Source organism: Triticum urartu, chromosome 2, assembly GCF_003073215.2.
Source record: "Triticum urartu cultivar G1812 chromosome 2, Tu2.1, whole genome shotgun sequence".
NCBI lineage: Eukaryota > Viridiplantae > Streptophyta > Magnoliopsida > Poales > Poaceae > Triticum > Triticum urartu.
Window position 1 is genome coordinate 633855369 of NC_053023.1, and position 21635 is coordinate 633877003.

Consider the following 21635-nt stretch of genomic DNA (forward strand, 5'->3'; position numbering starts at 1 on the left):
CATATATAGACTTGATCATAAACCCACAATTCATCGGTCTCAACAAACACACCGCAAAAAGAAGATTACATCGAATAGATCTCCACGAGAGAGGGGGGGGACATTGTATTGAGATCCAAAAATAGAGAATAAGCCATCTAGATACTAACTATGGACCCGTAGGTCTGAAGTAAACTACTCACACTTCATCGGAGGGGCTTGGATGATGATGTAGAAGCCCTCCGTGATCGATGCCCCCTCTGGCGGAGCTCCGGAACAGGCCCCAAGATGGGATCTTGTGGATACAGAAAGTTGTGGCGGTGGAATTAGGTTTTTGGCTCCGTATCTGATCGTTTAGGGGTACATGGATATATATAGGAGGAAGAAGTACGTCGGTGGAGCAACAAGGGGCCCACGAGGGTGGAGGGCGCACCTGGGGGAGGCAGGCGCGCCCCCCTACCTCGTGGCCTCCTGTTAATTGGCTTGACGTAGGGTCCAAGTCTCCTGAGTTGTATTCGGTGAGAAAATCACGTTCGCGAAGGTTTCATTCCGTTTGGACTCCGTTTGATATTCCTTTTCTTCGGAACCCTAAAACAGGCAAAAAACAGCAATTCTGGGCTGGGCCTCCGGTTAATAGGTTAGTCCCAAAAATAATATAAAAGTGGATAATAAAGCTCAATATAGTCCAAAACAGTAGATAATATAGCATGGAGCAAAAAATTATAGATACGTTGGAGACGTATCACACGTATGGGGGGCTTGTTTCAAGCCATAAAGAGACTTACCAAGGAGACAAACATGATCCGGGTGAGAGTGGTCGAGGAAGCCGGATGGTTGGGCACAGTAGACAGTCTCCTTGAGCTCTCCATAAAGAAATGCGTTCTTGACATCGAGAGTATGGATCAGCCAAGAGCATGAGGTGGCAATGCTGAGGACTACACGGATCGTGGCCGCTTTCACCACCGGACTGAATGTCTCATCATAGTCCACGCCTTCCTTTTGAGTGAATCCACGAACGACCCACCGAGTTTTGTACCGTGCCAAGGAGCCATCAGGGTTGAATTTGTGACGATATATCCACTTGCGAGTGACCACATTAACACCTACAGGTTTGGGAACCAAAGACCAAGTCGAATTCTTGATTAAAGCAGTAAATTCATCTTGCATTGCATGTAGCCAATTTGGGTCTTTGAGCGCCGAGTGATAGGTAGCTGGGATGGGTGAGATAATGGACTCCGTGTTGGTAGTGAGAAAAGGTCGCTTGGGCTGGCAAAAACCCGATTTGGCACGGGTGCGCATTTTATGCGCGTTAACAGGAGGCTGAATCGATATTGCATGGGAAGGGCGACGTGGCGGAGTCTGGTAGGTGGAGGCGGAGTCGCTGGGACCGGGTGGGGGCACGGGATCCAGAGTAGATTCGGTCAGGGGGCAACGGACGAGGTGGATGCGTGATCCGAGGCAGATTGACTGGGCCCGCGGGAAAACGAATCGAAGGGAGTGCGTGGTGATCCCGCGGGTGGGGACGGCCCGGAAGACGAGGATGATTCGGGCGGGCTGGCGGAGCGTGTGGGAGTGGAACGCGTGGAGCGGGACGACTGGTGGGCCGATGGGTGGGGTGACGGGATTGGCGGAGCGCAGGTGGGTGCAGATGCGCACGAGCGGGTGGACCCAGGTGGTGCGTCGGGATCGGGACGGTGCAGCTGCAGCTGGATACGGTTGGTGGGATCGTTTGTGGCAAGAGGCTGGGTGGGCGACGGTGTGGGAGACACATACGGAAAATTTGATTCATCAAAAACGATGTGGCGAGAGACTGTGACGCGGCGTGAATCTAAGTCGTAGCAGCGGTAGCCTTTGTGCTCAAGTGGGTACCCTAGGAAAACGCACCTGGTAGATCGAGGGGCTAGTTTGTGAGGAGAGGTGGCGTATAAATTTGGGAAGCAGAGACACCCAAATACCCGAAGGTGATCGTAAGAGGGATGAACGCCGTGTAGACGAAAGTAAGGCATATGGCCATGAACGGCACGTGAGGGTCGACGATTGAGAAGGTATGTAGCTGTGTGGAAAGTCTCAACCCAAAATGGTGGAGTAAGTTTGGCTTGAAAAAGGGGTGTACGCACAACGTCATTTGTGGTGCGGATGAGGCGTTCGGCCTTGCCGTTTTGAGGGGAGGTGTGAGGACACGAAAAACGGTAGGAGATGCGGTGGGTGGACAAGAAGGAGCGTAGGGTTGAGTTTATGAACTAACCACCATTGTCACATTGGATGGATTTGATGACAACGTTGTATTGGGTGCGCGCATGAGCAAAGAAACGTTGTAAAGTGGTGGACGTGTCCGATTTGCGTCGTAAGGGAAAAGACCAAGAGAAGTGAGAGTAATCGTCGAGGACAACCAAATAATATTCATAGCCGGAAAAACTCACAACCGGCGAGGTCCATAAATCACAGTGAATAAGCTCAAATGGCGCATAAGTGCGGCTAGTAGAGGAGGAGAAGGGTAGTCTAGGTTGGTGCCCTAGTTCACATGCAGTACAAGGGCCATTTGTATGGCTTATTACATGGGAAGGGAAAAGTACTAGAAATGGAGTGGAAAGATTGATTGCTTGGGTGGCCGAGGCGACGGTGCCACACATCGCCGTCAGAGGTTGTAGCGGAGAGAGCAGTGCACCGCGTCGTGTTGTTGCCGAAGAATGGGTAGAGGTCGCCGGAGCTAGCGGAGATCAGGATTACCCTCCGTATGCGAAGATCCTTCACAAGAAAGCCAAATGGGTAAAATTCGATGGAACAAAATTATCTTTGGTAAACTGGCGAACGGAGATGAGGCTAGTGGTGACGGAGGAAGAGAAAAGAACGTTGCATAGTTGGAAATTGTGGGGAGGGAGCGAGGTGGAACCGGTGGCATGAATAGGGAGATGATGGCCATTGCCTACTACAATGCTAGAGAATTTACGTTGTAAAGAAGAATGCGAATGGTTGAGGTTACCAGGGTTGCCGGTGACGTGGTTGGAGGCGCCACTATCGAGGTACCACTCGTTGGAGGGGGCAGTGTTGTTGAAGCCCTGGTTATTGTAGGCGGCATGAAGGAGAGCCATGTGATCCCATGATGGCTGCTGGTACGGAGAGGGCGGTGCGTATGGCGAGTACTGCAACGGGTACGCCTGAGTATGAGACCCCAGACGAGGACCGAGGACACCGGATGCGTTCGTCAGCCAGGGCACGATGGAGGGATGGCCATGTCGTATGGAGCGAAGAACCCCATGTAATAGTTGAACAACGCGGAGGACGAGCCGCCACGACCTTGCTGTCCGTCGCGTCCACGGCCACGGTCGCGTCCGCATCCGCGGTCATCACCGCGAACACCACCGTCACCACGGGGGTTGTAGTCGTTCCCAGGAGCACGATCGTTGCCGCGGTCCTGAGAGAGATCCGCCCGATCGCCCGAGCGGGGAGTGGAGCCCCCGCTGCTGTTGGATCCGGAGGCGCCAGACGGGCCACCGAGCCTGTGAACGGCGAGGACAGTGGCCGGGGCCTCGGCGGTGCGCTGAGCGAGGTTCTCCTCTGCGAGCTTCAGGCGCGAGAAGACGGTTTCGAACGGGGCAAGGGAACCGTGTCCCCCAGCACGACCCGGATGGTGTCAAGACGGCCGTCGATGCCGTGGAGGAACTGCATGGTGAGATCCACCTTGGAGACCGCATGGTCGATGTCGGCGAGACCCGCGGTGAGCAGCTTCATGCGGCGCGCATATTCATCGACAGAGAGATCGCCCTGTTTGAGGTTGCGATATTGGCGATTAAGCATCATGTACTGAGCCGCATGATTGGCGAGGAAGTAATCCCGGATCCGAGTCTAGAGATCGAAAGTGGTGGTGGCGCCGATCACGTGGTCAACGAGCTGATCGGTGAGAGTGGCATACGTGGCGAGGGCGACATGGGTGTCGAGCTCAAGATAATGGCGGTCGGCATTGGGTGGAGGCGGGTGCTCGATCAGGTACTGGACGCCATAACGGATAAGGACCATAAGGAAGAATGATTTCCACTTGTGGTAATTCTGCTCGGCGGGGTTGAGAAGGAATTTGATGTGGTTGGTGATGTCTACGTTGAGGATAGGATGTTTGGCCGGAGGGGCCGGTGGCGGCACAGTGGAGTTAAAGAGGGGGGCGAACTAGGAGGAGGCAGGAGCAGTGGCGCTAGGGTTTGCCGAGAAGGTGCCGAAGATGAGCGGGGGAGAGGTGCATGTACCAGAGGTGGCCGAGGAGGGAGCCGCGGAGGAGAGAAAGGGCGATGAGGTGGAGGAGAGGATCGCCGCGGAGGAGAAAGAAGAGTGCTGCTCCGACATGGCGGCGCACTGGAGACTACGGATACCAAATTAGAGAGTAAACTTGCTCTCTTGATTGATTGATTCCACATACATCAGTGATACAAATATATACCCCATAAAGTGGGCACGCAGGTCCGAGGAAATTGGTTCAGATCCTATAATCTAGGATGCGTTATGCGCACTACATACACTGTGCAAATACATGTTAACAGACTAGACGTATTTCTGTTAGGTTTTTCCTTTTGAATAACAAAAAAAAAAGGTTTTTCCTTTTAAACTTACGTAGTATTCTTTAAAAAAGCTGAACTTATGTATCCATGTTACAATATCTAAATAGCTAGACACGTGAACCAACCTGTGGTTGGATGGTTAGAGGGACTGTGGTATCCCCAGCTCGTCAGGGTTCAAATCCTGGTGCTCGCATTTATTCCTGAATTTATTTCAGAATTTTCGGCGATGCACATTTTCATAAGGGTAGGGTATGCATGTGTGCGTTCATAAGGGTGAGTGTATGCACGTCTATATGAGCGATTGTGTCTGTACTGATGTTCAAAAAAATAGCTAGACCCTGCTACTAAATTTCATGCGTACTTCCACATCACCTTAATTATTTCTAGCCATCCGATTAAATTTGTGTGAGGGAGATGGAGCAACTTCTTGAACAGTCGTTGCTCCGCGGGTACAATGATGGCCCTTAGAGCATCTCCAACAGGCGCGCTAAACGGGCGTCGCGCCGCAAATATACTTAGTTTAGCGCGCGCGTAACCCGGCGGGTGGCTCCAGCGGGCGCGGTATAAGGAGTTGGGCGCGCGGCAGGAATCGCTATCTCGCGCGGTGTATTTGCGGCGCCCGCTTCCGCGCGCAGCACACTCGAGCGCTCGCGCTGCACGCTGTCTTCTCCGCCTCCAATGCCCCGCGAAGAAGTCTTGATCCAAAAAAAAGCCATGATTCGCGCAATGGGTGGCGGTGGCCTCGACCCAATGGATGGCGGTGGCATCGGCGCCATGGGTGGCATGAGTGGCTTCGGAGGTACCGTGGGCGGTGCAATGGGAGGCATGACTGGCTTTGGAGCACCCCCCGACGCTATGGCCACCATGGGAGGCATGAGTTTTCCTTCTCTCATGGGAGGCATGGGTGCACCTCCGGCCGTCATGGGCGGAATGTCTTTCGATGTGCCTCCTCGCACACATTCCCATGAAGATGTCGTTGAATATCTTGCCAACACCTTCGAAGCTTCACGTGATGCAATGCGCGATGAGGAGAGGGAGGAAGATTCATCTTCGGAGGCGGAAGAATCATCTTCCGAAGATCAAGACGAGGACGAAGACGAGGACGAGGAATGATGTGTCTTTCATTTGTGTATTGAACTTGATTTGCCTTTTGAACTTGGTTGGATAAACTTGTGGGTATGATTTTGAACTTGTGGGCATGAACTTTTTTCATCAACTTGTTTGTGTGAAATTTTATATGTCATGTTCATTGCATTTTGAATGTTTCATCAACTTCATTTTGTGTTTAAAATGGCATATGCAATGCACCGGCGAGTACCGGCGAGTCGCGCGCGCTGCATTTTTGCGCGCTGCTGGAGTGGCGCGCACGCTGCATTTTAGCGCGGCTGCTGGAGACAGCGCTGCGCGCCGCGCCAAACCAGGCGATGAGCGCACGATAAATTAGTTTTTTGCGCGCGGCGCGTTCGGCACCTGTTGGAGATGCTCTTAGGAGAGGGAGATGAGCAACTTCTTAAACGGTCGCTGCTCGGCGAGTACAGTGGTTTGCCTTTTAACTAATGATAACCTTTCAAAATTAAAGAAACCTTATCCCCTTACTTGTTGGACATGTCTAATTATTTTTAAAAGCAAATGGGACAAAATACAATTAATTGGGGTAGCGAGGGAAAACTTCTCTCATTTGAACATTTGCAACAGGCGCACGAGAGGAGAAGACGTCTGGTACGAGCACAAGCGCTAGTACCTGTTGTTGCCTCCATCTTATCTATACAAAGCCACTTTGTATAGGCGACTGAAGGAGAAGGACAGAGGAGAACACCGCACATCTCCATCAGAACTTAGGAGAGAGAGATTTTGAAGAGAAGGAGTTCACTTAGATCTATTCAAATAATCTCCGCATGACACCGCCCTTCATTCATCTTCATCGCCACCTTGAAAAGAGCAATTCCAACTCGTGAGCCTAGAGTTTGCAACTCTCATATGACTTTTCTTTATTTAATCTCTCTGTTTGTTAAATATTCCCCTTTTGTCCATGAGTAACCCCTGATAGACATGGGAGGTGGAGGGGAGTTGTGAGAATCATTTGTGCCTATCATCTTCACATCACACTGCTGCAAAGGCCACGTCGCCACACCGCCTGTGCGCTGACGTGCCTTCCCCGTTCCGCCTGACCTCTCCGGCTGCCCTCGACATGCTTCTCAACACCGTGTCATTAACTTGCGGACCTCATCTTCGTTTAACAGAAAATAGTGAAAAATACATGAAGATCTTTTACGGGAACCGAGAAAAATAAGTGTAAAACTTCCTCTAAATTATACTGTCATTCCATAAAAGTCGTTTCACGCGAAGATTTTTACAGAAGCTATTGGAGTTGCTAAGAGCATCTCCAATAGCGATTCAGATTCGCTGACTTGCCGTGGCAAAGGTAGCTAAGCTACAATACCACTACATTTGCCCAATCTCGTCTGTCGGATTAAAAAGCGTCGGCGCAGATCGTATGCTACAATATGGTCAACAGTTATTTGCGTGAACAGTGTTCCAGAACAGAGATTTGGCGAATCTCAGCCTTCAATTCTTGATCCCGCGGCAAAGTCAGCGGGGACTTGCTGTGGCTAAGTCCGCGAATCCGATTCCCTCCAATAGATGATGCAAATTTGGAAATGTAAAACAAGGTGTTGTATAGTTTACATCACCAAGAAATGCATTTTACATCTCTAAAAAAGAGGCAACTCCAACAGATGATGTATATTGGTGATGTAAAAGTCTAACTCCAATAGATGATGCGTATTGAAGATGTAAAAATTGTGTACAACCGGCACAACCACTATACAGCATTTGTACAGCCACTGGACAATTGCATTTCAACACGAAAGGGCAATATTTCTACAACCAGAGGAAAAATATTTTATTTACCTCTGGGACATTTCGTCGAGCACGTTGGAGACAGTGGCCGTGGGCGTGACCGCGTCTTCCTCCATGGCCGGCGGCGGAGGTGGAGGAAGGGTTCCTTGACCGGATGCGGTCACCACGGCCACCGGCATCGGCGAATCAGTTGACGCGGTCGCGACCAGCTTTGCCTTCTTGGCCACCCGACATGGGTTTGTTGTTGGGTTGCGCGCCGCCGACCGCTTATGCCTCCTTCGCGGGGTTTTGGCGGTCGGCTGTTTCTTCGATGGCGGCATAGCTGGCACGACGACCAGCCTGGGTGGGGCAAAGTCGGGGCGGCGGGTTGAGGACGGTGGCATGGCGGCAGAGGAGGGATCGGGGAAGGCGGTCGCGCCAGTAACGTGGGTTAGACCGACGTGGTTGCGGCGGAGGAGGCGGAGGGTCATCGGAGTCAACCATGGCCCAGGCGAAGGGTGGTGCGCAGAAGGGGGGGTGGAACAAAAATGAAGGCACTTGGGTGGTGCGCGTGTGATCGGTTGTTTTACATCACCTAAAGATGGAGGTGCTAAGGTGTTGTATTTTACTCCCCTGTTTTTAAATATAAATTCTTTTAAAGATTTCATTATGAACTACGTACAGAGTAAATGAATAGATCTATATTTTAAAATATGTCTACATACATTCGTATATTAGTATGGAATCTTAAAAAGAGTTATAGTTACTCACGCGGGGGAGGTGATGTAAATTATCATCTGTTGGAGATGGTGTTTGGGCCTCGAAGATGTATAAATTAGTTATTCTTGCATCAGATGCTCTAAGTATGGTGTTTTCGAATAAAACAGAGCTCCAATTAAGCCTAATCTCACCACTCATCTCTCCCCTCACACAGATCTCATCTCACGCCCACTTTTGCTCTTTGTCCCGCGACGGAACCGAGACGAGCACGCCGATACGCAAAGCACAAGCCCAACAACTAAAGCTCGGAATCCAAACCCCCCTCGCCCATGGCCTGATCCCATCGACCGATCGAACTAGCACGCCACACGCCCTCGCGGCCCCCGCCGCGCCACCGCCCGATGGGCCTCCTCAGCTCCCTGCGGCCGCACCGCCGCGGGAGCGGCGGCGGCGGCGCGCAGTGGCAGTGGTCGTTCCTCGACGCCGTCTGGGCGGTGTTCCTCGTGGCCGTGGTCGTCTTCCTCGCGCTCGTCTTCACGCCGCGCCGCGGGGACACCCTCGCTGCCGCGGTGGTGCCGCCCTGTGCCGCCTCGGAGGTGGACCTCCTCCCCTGCGAGGACCCCCGCCGAAGCTCCCGCCTCAGCCGCGAGATGAACTACTACCGCGAGCGCCACTGCCCCGCGCGGGGGGAGGCGCCCGCGTGCCTCGTCCCGCCGCCGCCCGGCTACCGCGTGCCCGTGCCCTGGCCCGAGAGCCTCCACAAGGTTCGTGCTGTTGCCACTGGCCGTTCCGCTCAAAATTAACCCCTGATTAACCGTTGCAATTGCAGGCGTCAGCTAGTGTCTTGGCAGAGTAATGCTTCTGTAGGACTGTTGCTTTGATTTGTTATGTACTAGCTTGCTAGTGTACGACCAGCTTTTGCATCTCATGCTCTGAGTGGTTAATATTTGCATGACTTTCTGAAATCTGAATCTATGCATTTTGGAAATGATGGAGTTATTAGAGTGAAAGTTACTGGATGATGTCTAGAGGTCTTGAATGCCAGACTGGTTCTGAGTTTGGGAAATACCAGTGATTAGGATGATTTTTCACGGATATGATTTTCGGATTAGGAGGTGAAATATGCGCTCACATTTTTAGCTAACAGGTCTGGTGGATAAGATAAGACTAAGCAAGCTACTAGGCACAAGTTTTGATGGCGTCTGAGCTAGCATGACCAAGGACTTAAAAAATTCAAGTCTAGCTCTTGCACCTTCAGCTATGGGTTTGTTACGTTGACCTTACCTGAGGAATGTACATTGGGACTGGAAATAACAAAACAGAGATAGTATATTGGTTTACTTCGTGTGTTGACAGGATGTAGATTACTTCTATTCCTCTTACACCGAGATTTACCGCTTGTTTATTGTTCTCTATGCAGATATGGCATGATAACATGCCTTATGGCAAGATTGCTGAAAGAAAAGGTCATCAAGGGTGGATGAAGCAGGAAGGCTCATACTTCCTTTTTCCTGGTGGCGGAACTATGTTTCCTGATGGTGCCGAACAATATATTGAAAAGCTTACCAAGTATGTTCCACTAAGAAGTGGTCTCCTGAGGACAGGTCTTGATATGGGTTGTGGGGTAATAATTTTTTCTTTAATATGGAGCTTCTATGTTTTGTTTTCCAAGTAAAATGGCTACAACTTTTTTCCATCCTTTGTAGGTTGCTAGCTTTGGTGGGTTTCTGCTCAAAGAGAATATCACGGCACTTTCCTTCGCCCCAAGAGATTCACATAAGTCGCAAATACAATTTGCGCTCGAGAGAGGAATTCCTGCATTTCTTTTGATGTTGGGCACACGCCGTCTTCCATTTCCAGCACAGTCCTTTGATTTCGTCCATTGCTCTCGATGTTTGATACCTTTTACTGCCTACAGTAAGTAATGTTTTCTTCTGCATTCAACATGCACGTCTGCCCTCCCTCTCTCTGACATGTAAAAAATGGCAGATGGCAGTTATTTGATTGAAGTTGACCGTCTACTTAGACCGGGAGGTTATCTGATTATATCCGGACCCCCTGTGCAGTGGAAGAAGCAGGAGAAGGAATGGGGTGAACTTCAAGCAATGGCACAGACTTTGTGTTACAATTTGGTTACTGTAGATGGCAACACGGCCATTTGGAAGAAACCTAATCAGGCGGCATGTCTTCCTAACCAAAATGAATTTGGCCTTGATTTGTGTAGTACTGATGATGATCCAGATGAAGCATGGTAACAATTTTCTGTGTTTTCTTGTGTGTCCTTGCAAATTGTGTTTCTAGCTTTTCAGTACGCCAGAAATGCATTTTGCATATTTCTGTTTGATCGATTATAGGGTTTTACTGTTTGCAGGTACTTCAAGTTGAAGAAATGCATAAGCAAAGTTTCTCTGTCGGAAGAAATAGCCGTTGGTTCCATTGATAAGTGGCCAAATAGGCTGTCTAAACCTTCTGCTAGGGCCTCCTTTATGGATGATGGTGTAAACTTGTTTGAAGCAGATACACTGAAGTGGTTCAAAAGAGTGTCATATTACAAGAGATCACTTGGTGTGAAGCTAGGTACTGCACTCATACGTAATGTCATGGACATGAATGCATTCTTTGGAGGATTGGCGGCTGCTGTAGCGTCTGATCCTGTGTGGGTTATGAATGTTGTTCCTGCTAAAAAACCATTGACACTTGGCGTAATATATGACAGGGGCCTGATTGGAGTTTATCATGATTGGTAAGTATGCAATACTTAATTTGTTTATCTCATACTCCCTCCGCCCTAAAATAAGTGTCTCAACTTTATTATAACTTTGTACTAAAGTTGAGACACTTATTTTGGATGGAGGGAGTACAAATTACGGACAATTTCAGCGCCTTGCATGCTCATGTGCTTCTTTTTCCTTGCTTGTTGTAGTTTTGCGCATACTAGAAAATTCAAATTTATAGGTTGTTCATCCACCTTTTCCAAGCTATCCATATATTTGTCAGCAAGTTCTCATCTGATGCTGGGGAATTGCTCGGGCCTGCTGCCTGCTCTAGCATTCATTCTGATTGATTACTGGGTATTGTTGATATATAATTTTACATTTAAAACTTGATCTCTTCTACTAGATCCCAAAATATATGGCTGCTGAAAAATAACATTATATGACCTCTATGTTTGTGCCTTGTGCAAGATTTGTTCGCTTACCAGTTACCGCACTAACTCTTTAGTCTTATTTGAATATCAAGTTTTATATGATGACCATTTCACCTAGTAAGTTAATGGATCAAGCCATTTACATGAATAGACTAATAATCAATGTTCTTGCTTGTTGTAGTTCTGAAATTGATTGTATAACTTTGGTTCCAGGTGTGAGCCTTTCTCAACATATCCTCGAACCTATGATCTGATTCATGCTGATGGAATCAATTCTTTGATAAGCAACCCAAAGTCCGGAAAGAACAGGTAGACCGACTGAACTTGAGATAGTATCACTAATCTGTTCTGGTTTTTCTGCAATTTTAGAGTTATCTAATTTATTCTTGAAATACTGTGTATAATTTCAGTGCAAACCAAGTAGCACCCAGAAATTATCAGTTCATCTACAGCCACTTTGAAACAGCAATATAAATATACAAGCATAATATGAATGCATGATTAGACAGGCTTTGCTTGTTGAATCTATAGGGATGAAACCACAAGAATTGCTCAAAACTGGTGTTACTTGGTAATTGTATATGTTTAACCCAGATGATAACCGCCATGGTAGAGTCCAAGCAAATACCCTATGCAAGTTTTTAACATTTATTTGATGGGATAAGCACCATCTACTAAATGGACGATACGAACTAAAAGAGCTACCTGATAACTGACCGCATTTCTACTTGTGGCAGATGTGACCTGTTTGATGTCATGTTGGAGATGGACCGCATATTGCGCCCAGAAGGAACTGCTGTCATACGGGACTCCCCAGATGTGATCAACAAGGCTGTACAGGTAGCTCGGTCGATTCGGTGGACTACTCAGGTACACGACAGTGAGCCTGAATCAAGCAGTGCTGAGAAAATACTTGTAGCGACGAAAACATTTTGGAAGCTACCTTAACATCGGGATAGGTTAGTTGTATCCCTGTTTATAACCCTTCCCCTGATTTTGAGTCTTTTGGGGATGGGTTGGAGGGATTAGCACTGATATCAGATTGATGCGGAAATAGCTTTATTTTCTACAACATCGTTGGATCTTTAGTAACCAGTTAGGTACGGCTTGCTGCGAGTCTGTGATTCTTTCTATGTGTTTTGTGGCCCTTACACCTCTTCCATTTGGAATCAAATTCCGGATTGATATTTGTTATAGGATGATTGCCCCTTTGTGAAAAGTGTGTATGGTTTGTTACACTTGTGGTTACTGCATCCATGTTCGATCTTGCAATATAAACCATTCTAGTTGCGTAGAAGATGACTGAAGTCCTAACATAATCGCATGCCAACGATACCATTTCATGTTTGTGCAAGCAGCCTAGCGCATATTGATCGCACCAGTTCATTCAGCGATGCAAAAGACGACGGTTCTTCAAGTATAACCTATTTTACTCTGAACATTGCAAGTGCGACTGGCTATGTAAAACCAAAGAATGAACAAACGCTTTAGGCACAAACAAAGCAGAGTGATTTACAGAGCTTCAATAACATATTCAAGCAGAATTGCTAGTCAACGCCTCTTGGACAACAAAGGAATGCAAAAGGTGCAAGTTCTATACAGCGCAAAAGTATAAAGAAAATGCCAAACTGAAGCAATTATCTGTATGGGCAGCACGTTTGTCTCCACAGCTGTTCTCCTCTTATTTTTATTAGTTGTCACACTTCCAGTGCGACGTCGGGACGCAGGTAAGGTAGTGGCACCAGCTGCAATGGTCGTTGCCGTTCACCCCGCGGAACACCATCAGCAACCCTACAGCAAGCCTGCGTACAAACAAGCATGGCTCCAGATTAACTACCACACATGACGCATATTCATTTTGTAGAATCTGAATGAAGACTTTGTATCTTGCACCGGCGCTTACCCTGCAATGGCTAGGAGGAGGGCGACGACCAGGAGGACGATCTGGCAGGCCGTGTACTTGGACTTTGTCTTGCCGCCGAAGGGCTGCTCCAGCCACCCGAACCGGGGCTGGATCAGCAGCACGAAGCCGAGGAGGAAGCCGGTGAGGAACCCGCCGATGTGCGCGAAGTTGTCGACGTGGGGCAGTATCCCCAGCGCCAGGTTGATGGCGGCGATGATGATCAGGTTCGCCATGGCCGCCAGCTGCAGACGGTGTTTACATTCGGATGTCAGAAGGTGTTCGACATGGACCGAAGCAAAATACAGTAGTGGCAGAGACGAGGGGGGACGCGCGCGTACCCTGTTGGTGTAGATGGTCCAGTTGGTGATGAGCTCCGACAGCATGGCCCCGAGGAGGCCGAAGAGCGCGCCGGAGGCGCCGACGGAGACGCCGTTCCTGATGAAGAGCACCGAGAGCACGCTCCCGCCCAGCCCCGAGAAGAGGTAGACCAGGCCGACCTTCCCTGCACGACGCGACGAGCGCGGCGAAGCCCGGTCAAAACAAGACAAAACAAAGCAACACAGCGTGCGCACGCTGTAAGCAAGACCTCGTCGCCGTTCTAGACGGAGTCGTCGGTCGGGCCGGGCGCTTACAGAATCCGAACTGCTGCTCCAGGCGGACGCCGACGAAGATGAGGCTGATCATGTTGGCGCCGAGGTGGATGAGGCCGGCGTGCAGCCAGGTGCTCGTCTCCAGCCGCCACCCCTGGCCCCCGTGCACCACCTTGTACCGGTCCAGCCCGCCGTACTTCCCCAGCCTGCAGCCATGATCCGCCGCCGATTTTCAGGTCACGAACCAGATGTGAATTACATACAAGAGAATCGAAAGATTTGAGCCGCTGGGGACTGCCGCCGACGATTCTTACGTGGCGGAGGAGGGGCCGAAGAGGGGGTTCTCCTTGAGCGGCTGGAAGGAGAAGCGGCGGAGGAAGCCGCCGCCGAGGCAGTCGGCGCCCCTGCCGTTGCGGGGGCAGTCGTTGTAGTACATGACCACGACGAACATGGCCACGTTGGCCAGCACCACCAGCGGCACCAGCCACGTGTGGTGCTGCCGCTCGCGCTCCGCCTCCTGGCCGTAGTAGAAGGGCGCCACCGGCGGGGCGTGCTGCTGCCCGTCGCCGCCCGCGTAGTACCTCCCCGGCGGCGGCTTGATCCCCGTCGTCGCCGCCCTCGCCGGGCCGGCGGCCTCCACGTCGGGGTTCGACATGGCCTCGGTCGATGAACCCACGCCCGCACCGCCCCGCTTCTTGGCTGCTGGCCTGCTCGGTGCAAACACAATCGTTTGCTGGTTGGCTTCCCGAGGAGACGACGACTGGAGACCCGGTGTTTGTTTGGAGCCTCTGTGGTGGTTTTATCCCGAGGGTTTTTAATCTATGCGTGTTTCTTGTTTTATTATTTCGTTTAAATAAATATGGACAAATATTGGCCGCCTATTATTGCAATCTGGTTGTTGGAGGGGAGGATTAGGAGTTGGCGGGAAGTTTTATATGCAAGAAAGAATGGAGGGTCTGTGGGTTCAAGGAGTCGAGATGATGATGGCGCGATTAGAAGTTGACCCCTTGGCTCACTTGATGCTACGCTCGAGCTGTATTCGGGCTCTCTCCGGCTAAATTATTAGTAGCTTATAATCAGCTTAATAAAGGTGAAATACTTTTACACGCGGGGATCAGCAGATCCTTTGTTTAGAATCAACCAACCAACTGGAAGCTCGCTGGCGACACTGATGTTTGCTACTGACAATTATTGTCCAGAATTCCAGATGCATGGTAGGATTGTCATTTTTGTAGGAGTTTTTTCTATAAACAAGGAAATGGAGTATCGTGTGTAGTATTTGGCATAGGATGTTTCCAGTAGACTCGATAGAAATTGTTGCATAATGGGACCCCACTCGCCGCCTTCTAAACTAATACTACAAGACAACTGCAAGAGCGTCTTCCCACACTCTAGCCCGTTTTACATTATAGAAAAAAGAGTATTAATCAATTAATCATTGTGTGATTCTGACTTGAATCATAGAAAAAAAAGAATCATAAACTATGAAATCGCCTAAGTAAAGTCCGGAGCTCTCCAAAATCGCTTAAAATGGTCCTTGCACTGGTATTAAAAATGGTTATTTATCTTATGTCTTCCATAAAATATGAAGAAAAAACATACAAACATGACTATCTTTTGCCGCCCAAAAAAGGTAATTTATTCATTTATTTGTTTTTCTATGAAACATAGATGATCATGAGATGTTTCTTGTTTTATTTTCCACTCCCTAGCTTTGACATGATTACTTACGGTGGTTCAAATCGTGTAGTTCTAGAAAATGGTTACTGATTGAAAACTAGCAAAATGAAATTATATCTTCTAAAAGAGCAAAAAAAATAACTTTATCTTTTGTACAAATAAGACAAAACAAATCTATTTATCTCTGGCAGTTTTCGCACATGACACGTGTTGTCAGACTATTTGTCCTACTGATGAATCTTGTGAACTACAAACGCTTGATTTTTACAACAATAAAACAAATATTTCTCCACATTATAATCCAACTGTTAGTGTATTGAAGTCAGTGTATAAAATGGACTTACCGTTTTCTTCCCCAATCTACTCGTAACCTAGGAGACAGAGCGGACCGAGGGTCCCCTCGCCCTTCGTCTGTTTCTCCCGTGACGGGAGGGGCGGGGACCCCAAGGCTTTGGTCGGATGGTGATAGGGTTGGCAATAAATTCAGGTTATGGCTTCGATCGACGGTGGCGAGATGATGACGCCTTGTGAGTGTGGAATAATGTCTTTTCACGTTGTCCTTGTTACGATGGTGCTTCTCGCATCGTCGAGAGGCATGTGGAGGATGTTGTGTCCACAAATTTAGTTCTCCGGATATGCCTTTATTCATCTGCGGTTTTATCTCGATGCCGTTGTCCTACGAACAATGTGCCCGTGCGTCTTGGTCCTCCGGCTTCAGTTTCGACCGACGAAGGTTGACCAGCCTTGGCTTTGTCAGGGAGTGTGTGAGATTTGTGTTCCCCGACATCGTTTGGTCGGACCTCGGGTGTTCTACAAGCCGTCAACGGCGGGTTTTTTCTCCGCAATGATGATTTGCTACGCAGATCGTGGCCATAGGAGTCTTTTGGTCTGCATCGATGTCTTCCTGGTTGCGACTTCTACAATTCTTCAGTTTTAACTAGTTTGCTCTGTTGAGATGGAGGCCTGGAGACGATTTGCTCATGGCACATCACTGATGGATGCAGGAAGATGATTTATGTAATGTTGTTTTAATAAGGACATGCGATCCTTAATATATGGCCTTTGGCCTTTTTTTGAAAAATGAAGTCAGTGCATAGAAAGAGGACTCCAAACGGTACAAACAGTAAGACTGTGACCAGTCCAACGATCAACGGCCGGAAGCTGATTTTGTTATCAATTCGCATGGAAATTTTGAACCGGTCGACAGATGTACCCAAACAGCCGCTAGTTTGCAGCTTGCGACGATGTTGACGGCCGCCTGGTTCAGCCAGATTCGAGATACAGTACCTGGGTGCCAAAGCGCGAATTCTTGTTTTGCTTTTGAACTTGGCAAAGCACAATTTGCCTGTAAACAAATACTCCCTTCGTAAGTTAACATAAGAGCGTTTAGAATACTAAAATAGTGATCTAAACATTCTTATATTAGTTTACACATGGAGTACTACTGAAATACCAACGGTATTGCAGACAGAGCCCGCACTTCGCGGCGGTCGAGCCAGGCGCACACGGCCCGTGTGTTCTTGCTCCGGTGCTTTGCTGCTGCTGCTGCGTCTTTTAGAAAAAACAGCACGCCCACACCGCATTCACCGCCGGTCCCTCCGTGCGATCTTCTATGCCCAGCCACAGTTGCCGTGGCGGATAAAATCATGCAGAGGTCAGCAGGGGCAGGTGGCAGGCACGCTTGCAGTTTGATACGATACCCGCCCGCTCAAACGGATCAATCATGCTAACGGAAGAGAGAATACTATACTAGTAGTAGTACGAGTAGTCCAGTAGGAATGTCTCATTGTTTTTTTTTTTTTGAAAAGGAATGTCTCATTGTTTTGCTTGCACGCTGATGATGAGCGTCCATCCCCGCTGAATTGTCTCCGTCGGCCAACGAACCTGCAGGCGAAATGTCCCGTGCGGTGCGTACTGACGTATGCGAGGGAGCGGGCCGTCGGGGCCGGCCGGGGTGCGTGCGTGCTCGGGAAGCGCCGCGCCGTACCCCGCACTCGGCGTTGCGGGTCAGTCGGGCCGGAGACGCCGTACGTGATTGGCACGACCACCACGACACGGGGCGCGCGGGGCAGAGAGAAACGCTGGTACTAGAGCGATCTGCGGGCACGTCGGGGGTACAGGTACAGGTACAGCCGGAGATGTGTACCGGGACCTTTCGCGCGTCGTCTCAACAATTGGCGCCTCAGGACATGTACAATGGTGCTATCTTAAAAGTGCCACCTAGGATAAATGATGAGGTGGAGGAGAAAGAACTCATAAAAAATGGCTTGTCTTCTCTTATTTAAGATAAGACAAGAGATGATCTCTTAGCACAATATGTCTCACCACATTTTTAGGAATTGCTAGTTATTGAAGATAAGGCTAAGAGATGACCATTGTAGACATTTGTCTTTGTCACCTCTAAATTACATGTAAAACTTAAGATAAGACTATCTTATCAACCATTATACATGCCCTCAGAGACATCCCTGTCCCGCCCCCGCGGGAGACGCGTCTGCACGGCTGCGCGCGATTCGCCTCCTCTTTCTTCTCCAGCTGACAGAATCTGGGGTCTGATCTTGCCGATCCAGGTCTGTTCTTCCGGGGAACCAATTTTTTTCCGAGGAAACTAAACTTGGTATTCGTTCATGACTTCCTAATTTTTTTCCTGGCTTCTTTTTTTATTCGAGAAACTCACAATCTATTCATTTTTAATCATGATAGTACAAAGAACAACAAAGGTAATAAAAATCATAGACAATATTTTGATAGCATATGAGTGTTTCCACACAATAAAATAGAAAAAAAAACGGGGAGGGAGGGGCTGTGTGCAATCAAGTTGGACATGCACAAAGCTTATGACCGAGTGGAATGGTCTTTTTTAAAAGCAATTTTGGTGAAGCTGGGCTTCAAGGAAAACTTGGTGAATTTGATTATGCAATATGTGTCCTCGGTGAAGTACAAGATTCGGGTTAATGCAGAGGAGACTGATAACTTCAAACCCACTAGAGGGCTAAGGCAGGGGGATCCCCTCTCATCCTAATTATTCTTGTTATGTACGGAGGGCCTGACTGCCCTTTTAGCAAATGCGGAGGAAAGAGGAAATATCTCCGGCATAAAGGTTAGTAGGGAAGCTCCCTCAGTTTCCAATCTATTATTTGCGAATGATTCATTGATCCTCATGCGAGCAAATGCAATGAATGCAGAGGTCCTTAGAGCGGTTCTGGACTCTTGCTGTGCCATCTCCGGGCAGATGGTGAGTGTCGAAAAATCCAGCATATTTTTTAGTCCCAATATAAAAGTGAAGGACAAAGCGCAAATCTATACAATTCTAAATATTATGACTGAGGCACTTAATGATAAATATTTGGAATTACCTGCCAATGCGGGCATGGACAAAAGTGATTGTTTTCAGTTCTTGATTGGTCGTATTATTATGAAGATTAGTGGATGGAAAGAAAAGTTGTTATCGGCCGGTGGAAAGGAAATTTTGCTTAAGTCTGTTGTTCAAGCTATCCCAACATATGCAATGTTCATAATTAAAATTCTTAAAAAGATTTGCAAAGGAATTATAGACGTGATGTCGCAATTTTGGTGGAGTGATGAGGACAATCAAAAAAGGATACACTGGATGGCATGGTGGAAAATGTGTGTTCCAAAAGAACAAGGAGGAATGGGTTTTCGTGATATACATTGCTTTAACCTGGCTTTATTAGCGAAGCAAGCATGGCGTCCCATGGATAATCCTGAATCATTATGTGCAACAATCCTAAGAGCCAAGTATTTCCCCGAAGGTGATTTGATGAACGCGGTATTAAAGAAGAGCTCTTCCTTTACTTGGCAAAGCATTATGGCGGGAGTGGACTCTCTCGAGAATGGCTATATATGGAGAATGGGAACAAGAGAAAATATTGACATATGGAGAGATGCATGGATCCCAAATTGTGCGGACAGAAAAATTATTACACCAAGAAGGGGGAATCTATTGACGAAAGTTTATGATCTTATTAACCCAGTCACTAATGGCTGGGGTGAAGATTTGGTGAGACAAACTCTGTGGCCAATTGATGCCCGTAGAGTCCTAGTGATCCAGATCCCTATGCATAATATGTCGGACTTTATTGCGTGGAGCTATACAACAAACGGTTTATTCACTGTACGATCAGCTTATGTGGAGGAATGGAATAAGCAACATGGGAGGAAGTTGGAATACTCGAATGGCATGGGTAAGGTCAATCCTATTTAGGTAAAATCTGGAAATTAGCTTGTCCAACGAAGGTTAAATTTCTTGTTTGGCAGACGCTTCACGAGACTCTACCATGTCGTGTTACATTGGCCAACGGACATATAAAAACTCAGCTAATATGCCCAGCATGTTTGGATGGGCCAGAGGACACGAAACATATATTATTTCTGTGCCAGAAGGCAAAAGAAGTGTGGGAATAGTTAGGGTTGTATGAAGTGGTAAAAATGCCTGCGTCGTTGATCGTGCAGGAGAGGCAGTCCTTGAATTCCTACTCCTTATGTCTGATCATGAACTACCCATCTTGGGCTCCCGGAATGCAGGGGAACTTATTGCTATAGCTGCTTGGTATTTATGGTGGAATAGCCGGAAACTAGTCCATGAGGGTAAGTCTCAAGAGGCGTCCCAAACCTCGATGGGGATTCGGGCTATAACATCGAACTATGTAAATGCCCACTCTACTAAAGCAAAGAGAAAGAATGAAGGATGGTGCAGACCTCCTAGGGGTTTCGTTAAATTGAATGTGGATGCTTCTTTTGATCTTGATAAGCTAAGAGGTACAGTAGGTGCTGTTATCAGAGATGACAAAGGAAACTTCATAATAGGTGGTAACTAGAGGATTCAGTACTATGCGGATGCCCTCACAGCAGAGGCGGTAGCATTCAGATTTGGTTTAATGTTGGTACAAAAGACGAGCTGCAATCGTCTAATCATCAATTCTGACAATATGAAGGTCATTGACACAGTGAAGAACGGAGGACTGTCTGCGGGAGCGGCTGCTGCAATTTTTGAGGATTGTTTTTTTATGGCTTGTGATTTTTCTCAAACCAGTTTTGAACATTGTAACAGGGAAGTGAATAAAGTAGCTCATGAGCTTGCTAGATTAGCAAAAGGTTTCATGTCTAATGATTGGATAGAGGAGCCCATGGAAAATCTTGTAACTCTCTTGATAGACGATGTAACAATTATTTCTAATTAATAAAGTTTCAAGTTGTTTTTCAAAAAAAGTAATAAAAATTATAATCTTGTTCGTGGACCACCTAGCGACGACTACAATCACTGGAGCAAGTCGAAGGCGCCCCGCCGTCATCTCCCCTCCTTTACCGGAGTCAGGCAAGTAAATCCAAGCAAACTTTTAATAAATCCAAGCAACCCTTTCGTAAATCGAAATCTTATTGTAGCAGACAGCCGGTAAGTCATCGTGCTAAGATCCCACAAAACCAATGCACCAGAGTAGTAATCATCGCCGATGAATAAAGAAAGTCGTAGATTAGAAAGATCAAATCTGTAAACATCCAAAAGAAGACGATTGAAGACTGGATTCAAATAGATCCACCGAAGACCAGTACCGACCGAATCTCATGGGATCCAACGGAGACACACCTTCACATGCCGACGATACTAGACGCATTATCCGGACAATGATAGAACGTGGGAGCATTCCTACTAAGGCACATCGCCGCCGTCACACAACCCTAACAAAGACGATGAACATAACGAGAACGAGAATGGGGTCCCTCCCGCCGTCAGGGAGGATGGGGGAAGGAGGAGCGAGATCCTGTGCACCTCCACGGCGTAGAGGCTGGGGTGAACTGGCGGTAGCGCCGACGGGAGAAGAAAAACTTTTCTTATGGAGAAGGAAAGAGTGGTGTTTTTCACTCGCTTTCTTTCTTAGGCTGCCACAACCACTGATAAACATATCCCCAGCATCTAAATCGCCACCCTGAGCCGTGATCTCTGCGCTGAGATTTGCAAAGTACGCAGCCTGCAACTGTCTGACGAAAAATGTTAGGCAAGAAAGAGAAACTTCAGTTTAAAGTCAAGCGCGAACTCATCCAGGATGAAAACCATCAAGCCCATACATCGTTGCGAGATTAAAACTCGCCCACATGGGCCAGGCCCGGTAGTGCAGTTTCTTTCCCTTTCTACTCTTTGTTATTCGTTTCATTTTTTCAAAGATCACTCCAACCTTTTTAGGTTACGACAAGTGGCGTGCGCAACTTGGAAGTTT

The 21635-nt window shown here is 48.1% G+C and overlaps 2 protein-coding genes across 2 annotated transcripts; one reads left to right on the forward strand and one right to left on the reverse strand.

Annotated features, from left to right (window-relative positions):
• The first annotated feature begins 8308 nt into the window (after positions 1-8308).
• LOC125539318 (probable pectin methyltransferase QUA3) lies at positions 8309-12465 on the forward strand. Its single transcript, XM_048702746.1, has 7 exons — positions 8309-8845; positions 9502-9705; positions 9788-9998; positions 10071-10332; positions 10453-10824; positions 11443-11538; positions 11967-12465. The coding sequence occupies exons 1-7, from the start codon at positions 8483-8485 to the stop codon at positions 12175-12177; spliced, it is 1719 nt and encodes a 572-aa protein (XP_048558703.1). The 5' UTR covers positions 8309-8482; the 3' UTR covers positions 12178-12465.
• A 226-nt stretch (positions 12466-12691) lies between these two features.
• Positions 12692-14514, reverse strand: LOC125539319 (RHOMBOID-like protein 2). The gene is made up of 5 exons (XM_048702747.1): positions 14037-14514; positions 13765-13928; positions 13471-13634; positions 13133-13374; positions 12692-13031 (listed from the first exon to the last, which is right to left on the reverse strand). Exons 1-5 carry the CDS (start codon positions 14375-14377, stop codon positions 12920-12922), a joined length of 1023 nt encoding a protein of 340 aa, XP_048558704.1. The 5' UTR covers positions 14378-14514; the 3' UTR covers positions 12692-12919.
• Between the last annotated feature and the right edge of the window lie 7121 nt (positions 14515-21635).